This window comes from Panthera uncia (assembly GCF_023721935.1).
Source record: "Panthera uncia isolate 11264 chromosome C1 unlocalized genomic scaffold, Puncia_PCG_1.0 HiC_scaffold_4, whole genome shotgun sequence".
Lineage (NCBI taxonomy): Eukaryota > Metazoa > Chordata > Mammalia > Carnivora > Felidae > Panthera > Panthera uncia.
The window spans coordinates 71,881,521-71,887,498 of record NW_026057585.1 but is presented as its reverse complement, the minus strand read 5'-3'; the positions used below and the strand labels follow the sequence as shown (position 1 = coordinate 71,887,498).

The following is a 5,978-nucleotide window of genomic DNA, read 5'->3' as shown; positions in this document are numbered from 1 at the left end:
AGGGTCAGCTGCCCACCCCTCTCGCCAGAGGCTGCAGGCGACGGCCTCTCTTGAGGCAGCCTGTGGACGCCCAGCAGCTGCCTGCCCAGGGCCCTGCGCCCATAATCCCACAGCCCCTCCGCCGCTTGCTCCTTTCCTCCCATCCCCGACCCCCAGGGAGCGTGCCCGCCATCATCTTGTCAGACTTCCTTCAGGCCAAGCTTGGGGGAGAAGGCTGGGCTGCATCCTTGGGCTTTGGTGACTTGATGAGAGAGGTGGTCACAAGACAGGCGTTGGAGGAAGCCAGACAGCTGGCAGAGGAGGGCAGGGGGAAGGCAGGGGACAGTTATGGTCAGCTCTTTCCAGATGGCAGAGGGCAGTGGCCACTCAGAGACTCTGTTTGGGGTGGGTGAGGCCCGAGCACGAGGTGAGGTGCCGATCTGGGTGAATTTTCCCTATCTCCCTCTGAGGACATTTCCCCCTTCTATACTAACATGGTATCTGTACTTCAAGACCAAAAGCCCCTCCAGGCTGGCTCACACACTTCTGCATGAGGACGGGACTCCAGCCACAGTCCCAGGCAGCCTCAGACCACCTCTCCCTACTCTGGCTCCTACAATGTCCCCTCATTCTGGCTCTGAGGTCAGAGCCAGGCTGGGGAGTTTCCTGGAGCCCTGATCAGCACTGGATGTGCTGTGTAACCCACCCTGGAGGTCTGTCTCCCCATCTGTATGTGCAAGGACCCAGGGACCCATCGTAGCCATGCCAGGGACAGATCGAAGGACACCACACTCAAGACTGGATGTTCACTTCTCTTTCCAAAAAATACCAAACACACAGTCTAGGTGTGGCAGGGGGACAGTCGGGCTGGGGACCTGGACATTACACACCCAGGGGGCCCTTGGCAGAGGCGGACAATTTAACAACTGGTCTGAAAGTCAAAAGAGAGGAGAGCTGGTTAGTGGGGTGAGCAACAGGGCAGGGCAGAGGCTGTGGGGTTCAGGCCTAGGAGCAGGGACTGGCCAGTGTGGTCAGACCTGGGCCCTCACAGCAGCCCAACCGGGGGCCCATTCCTGGGAGCGGGGGGTTGTGGGGGAAGGGCACATTCTGGCCTGGCCTTGTGTGTGGATGTGCACGTGGTGCTGGATCTACTGGAAGAGCCTGAGACCTGAACTCAGGGACAGCGGGCCGAGCACGTCTCTTGGTCTTTCTGAACCGTTTCCTCATGTGTAACATGGGGACATTCATCATCCTGGCACTGCCCCCTTCGTGGGGTTGCTGTGAGGAACCTGTCAGCCTGGGAAGGGGACAGACTGTAGCCACCCCAGGTCACGGGGCACCAAGGTCCACCTTTGTGGCCGTGTCCCCGGGGCCGGCACAGCATAGGCCCTCACGTAGCCCTGCAATGAGTAAATAGCGGCCCATGAAAGTGACATCTGGGCTGGAAACGTGCTGGTGCCCGTGCGTGGTGCAGACGGGTCCCTGCCTGTACCTGGACGTGCACGTGCACCTGCGGGCTGAGTCCTGCCTCTGGCCGCCCTCTGTCTGGTTCTGAGTCTCAGAGTGCAGGGTGGGTGCCTACGTGGGGACAAGCTGCTCAGTGCAGCTCGGGGGTGCGCTGTGCCCTACTGGCCCCGCCCAGGGTGGCGCAGGGGACGGCAGAGTGCAGGGCTCAGACGTACTCTCGCGCAGCAGCCGAGGGGCCCGGCCGGTAGGGCTGCGGGCTGCTGTTGGTTCTCTCGGGCTCCGGGCATGTGCAGCAGAGGAAGGAGCCCCCCAGCATGGCCAGGCCGGCGGAGGCCCAGCCCACGAACAGGGCCGAGCCGAACTCGTACCTGCAAGAGGTAGGGAGGATGCCTTCAGGGGTGGCTGCAGGCCCGCCCTGTCCCGGGGCTCCCCCCTCCCAAGGGGCGTGCAGGGTGTGGGGAGCTGAGATCAGGGGCCTCCCAAGCCTCCCCAGTCTCTCTGGATAAGTTCAGATGAATGCCCCCCATTCCCCCTCACCGACATCACCCAGCACAGCCGCATCACCCAGCGTGACCCAGGCCCAGGGCGGCCCGCTCTGCGTGCGTCCTTGGGCCCCTTTCCTCATCTGGCCGGAGGAGGGCGTCCAGGGGGGCCGCCGAGTGCCACGGGGAGGAGCAGGGCAATCCCTGCCATCTTTCTCTTGGTCACCCTCTGACCCACAGAACTCCCAGCCTGGGCTCCCTGCTCTCCTCTGGGGCGCGCGGGCCCCTCCACCTAGTGCCCCGTGTCTCCTGCCTCCTGGCCTCTCTGCAGCGCCCCCAGGACTCCCCGCCTCCATGCTTTTGCCTGAGGTGCCCCCCTCCTGGAGGGACCCTGTCTGTGGCTCCTGTGCTCCGCTCCTCTGCCTTAAGGGCCCACTTCAGATGCCACCTCCTCCCAGGGTCTTTCCCTGTCCCCTTGTGCCTGACCCTGACTCTCAGCCCCCAGGGCTTGCCCGAGCCGAAGGGAGGGCCTGGAGGGCAGAGAGCGCGGGATTCCTCCGTTCCTCCGCGGCTCAGCACAGGGCCAGCATACTGGGTGCCTTGGGAAATGTTGAAGGGATAAGGAACGAGTGCCAGGCTTGTGTCTCTGAGCTGAGCCGCCTGTTGCTTGGAGATCTTTGTGGCTGGAACTGCCAGCCCCAGGGAACAAGCCCCATGCCTGAGGTCTCCTTTTTCTCCCTCACCACACCTCTGCCTTCTCCAGGGAGCCTTCCAGACTACAACAGCCCCAGCATCTTTTCCTATTCTCCCTCCACTCTGGGGCCCAAGGTCTTTTGGGATGTCTGGGGTGGAGACTGTCCCATTCTCTACTGTGGCAAGCTGAGATGGGAGGTTGGAGCCAGGTGGGCCCAGGCTTTTCACAGAGCCCCCTCTTCCGCCCTCATGCCCTCGGCCTTACTAGTCCTGGTCATGCTAGCTCCTAAATATCTCTGAATGTATTTTTCACTGCTAGCCTCTAGCCCCAAGGCCTGCTCCAGACCTTTGCACTTTACTGGTCTTATCTCCTCCCCACCAACGTTGCATGCCACAGCCAGGATTGTTGGCTGCCTTCCGCCCCAGGATGGGGATCCAAATCTTCCTATGGCCGTAAGGTCCCCCCACATCTGCCCTTACCACTTCTCCAGTCTCCATCTCCCAGCCCAAAGCACCTGCTGCCTTCTGCGGGAATCACAGCAACGGGGTTGCTGAGTGCTCTCCAGGGCCCTGGCATTGTGCTAAGTCCTCTCAGCGGTATCTCACTGAGCCCTCACAACCACGTGTGAGCTGGGTCCTTGGGTCCCAGCTCCATTTTACAGGGAGGAGACCAGGCTCAGGAAGATAAAGGAACTTGCGTTTTCACACAGCAAGCACACACAGAGCTGGGATTTAAACCTGGATCCGGGTTGCTTAGCCCCTGGAGCGCCCTCCACAGGCCTCCTGCCCCTTCAGAGGGCCCAGCCACACCCTGCCTGGCTCCCCGCTCCAGAGCTTCTCAGTGGCGACACCCAGTGCTCATCCCCTGTTTCTCCCTCCAGGTGCCCTGCTGGACAAAGGCAGTGGAGCGGGAGGCCCAGCTTGTCCCCTGGTCCAAGCCGTGCCCTGGCACTCACCTGGCATTGATTGGTGTGCTGGGGTTGAAGAACTCCTGGGTCACCAGGGTGGCATACCACGAGACGGCTGTCAAAGTGCAGAGGCCTAAGGACAAAGGAGGGAGTGCTCAGCCCTTCTCTGGCCCCAGTCGGCCACCCAGAGTGGGGCCACCTGCCACGACCGAGATGGTGGAGAGGGAGCCAGGGACACTCACCTGCCAGGAGGAAAAGGGCACCCCCAGAGATGGCGATGCGGCTCTTGGCAATGGGGTTGCTGTCTCCAACCCGGGTGCACTTCATGCCAACCACACTGAGGACCATGGCCACAAAGCCCAGGAGCACGGCCACCACCATCAGGGCTCGGGCTGACTGGATGTGACCTGGGCAGGGCGGGAGGGACCGAGTAGGTGGTCGGAGAAGAGGGGAGGGGGGGTAGGAGGAGCGGCAGGGTAGTTTGAGTTCTCTCGTCTGCTGCTCTTTGGCAGGTGGCCTCCCTTTGGGGCTTGGCCCACCTTCTCCCAAGCAGTAGGGGTCAGTTCCTCCTGGGGCCTTGCAGATTCAGCAGAAGAAAGAACCAAGGGTGTCCGAGGCCCAGCTCGTCCCAGGTGGCTCTCGGGCAGGGACGCCTTCTCTATCGGTCATTCTGCCTCCTGGTCACCTTCCCCTCTGCCCTCTGAGTCACCCACGGCAGGTATACACCTGCACCCAGGTCAGTCCTGGACCTCAGGCAGCTCAGGGGATCTGGGTCCCTGAAGGAGCCAGGTGATCTGCCTGGATGGACATGGGGAAGGGGGGGTCGTGTGATAGCTGCCCGACTCAGGCCTGTGGGGCCCTGGGCAGAGGGTGGGTGGGCTGGCCCTGAGCCAGGGACAGAGCTTCAGTGGCCCGTTTACAAGCCAACTTGTCAGGCTCAACCCCGCACCCCAGGAGAAGGAGAGGGACCTACGTGCCCAAACGCCATGTGCACAGGCCTGTGCGTAATGTGAGTCGGTGCACCCAGATGGGGGCATGTGTGTCTAGGTGCAGGCCTGGCACGAAGGTGTGTGCGCGCAGTGTGTCTGCATAGGGAGTATGGGGAGAAGCGGAAGGGAATGAGCCTCTTTGAGTGCCACGCACCCCTCTCAGCTAACCCTGCCACAGTCCTGTACTCTCCTCTACAGATGAGGACAAGAGAACACAGAGAAGGGGTAGTGGCTCCTTTAAGGTGAGCTGGGATCGTGGCTGCCAGAGCCAGAGCCCCTGCCCTCCACAGAGCACCGGGCTGGCCTGGATTTTCTAAACGCACAGGGATAGGGGCTGGAGAATGAGGCCCAGCGCAGGTGGCAGGCTGTGGGCAAGCCTCCTCCAGACTCCCCCCTTCCCCTACATCCCACCTCCCCCCACCCAGCCGGTGGGAGGCCTACCTTCCAGGGCGAGCAGGGAGTCGTAGAGTTTGCACTGCACCTGCCCCGTACTCTGGGAGGCACAGGACATCCAGAGCCCTTCGTAGAGGCCCACGGCCGTGATGATGGCGTCGCCCGCATACGAGGACTGCTTCCACTGCGGGAGGGCTGTGCTGGCGATGATGCCCACCCAGCCACCCAGGGCCAGGAAGTAGCCCAGGAGCTGGAGGCTTGAGTTGGCCATGGCCCAGGGGAGGGGAGGAGGGGGCTGGAGGTCCCAGGGCTCAGGGCCGGGCCAGGATCCCTGGGGAAGCTGGGGTCATGGCCAGGTGAGAGGAACAACTGGGGGGGGGGTGAGGGAGTGGCGAGTGGCCAGAGGCTGAGAAGGAGAGGTGGCAGCCCAGCAGCGGCAGCGGCAAAGGCAATAGCTCTGGGCTCTAGAATGCAGGGGGAGGCCGAGGGGCCGGGAAGGCCAGGGGCCCGCCCACAGCAGCTGCCTGAGCCAGGGCAGGGTCCCCAGCAAAGCTCCTGCCAGCCCCCTGGGGGTGGAGGGTGGGGCCCTGGCCCAGGTGGGTGCCTCGGCCCCGCCTCCCAGGGAAAGAGAGGGGAGGGGCTGGGAGGAGTGACCCTGCTTGCCCTCAGGGCCTTCCTGCCGGGGAACCCCCTTTAGCAACCGTGCACATGTCCTACAATTTTAATTCCTGCCCCAGCACCAGCCCTGAGATGATGGACTTTGCTGTTGCTTGGCTGACCTGCCCCTTGGGTTTTCTGTCCTCTGTAGGACAGAAAGGAAATGGAATCCCACTTTGCGTCAGGTAAGACTAGAGTTAGACATCAGAGAGAACTTTCTGGAGAGGGCTCTGAGGCCAGATCCAGATGTGGAGAGACTGGGCTGGGGAGGGGATGTTGCGGAGAGGGAATCCCGGGTTCTGGGGGTAGGGGGGAATATGTATCAAGAACAGGGGAGGCCAGGCCAGGGAATATGCACTGTGGGGTCTGAGATCTGAGGGGGGCAGAAGGACCCCAACAAGGCTGGGCCA

General features: G+C 62.6%; 1 protein-coding gene across 1 annotated transcript; it reads right to left on the bottom strand.

Annotated features, from left to right (window-relative positions):
* Window positions 1-718: 718 nt before the first annotated feature.
* CLDN19 (claudin 19) lies at window positions 719-5,245 on the bottom strand. Its single transcript, XM_049617363.1, has 5 exons — window positions 4,960-5,245; window positions 3,772-3,936; window positions 3,578-3,662; window positions 1,662-1,814; window positions 719-910 (listed from the first exon to the last, which is right to left on the bottom strand). The coding sequence occupies exons 1-5, from the start codon at window positions 5,180-5,182 to the stop codon at window positions 862-864; spliced, it is 675 nt and encodes a 224-aa protein (XP_049473320.1). The 5' UTR covers window positions 5,183-5,245; the 3' UTR covers window positions 719-861.
* Window positions 5,246-5,978: the final 733 nt, after the last annotated feature.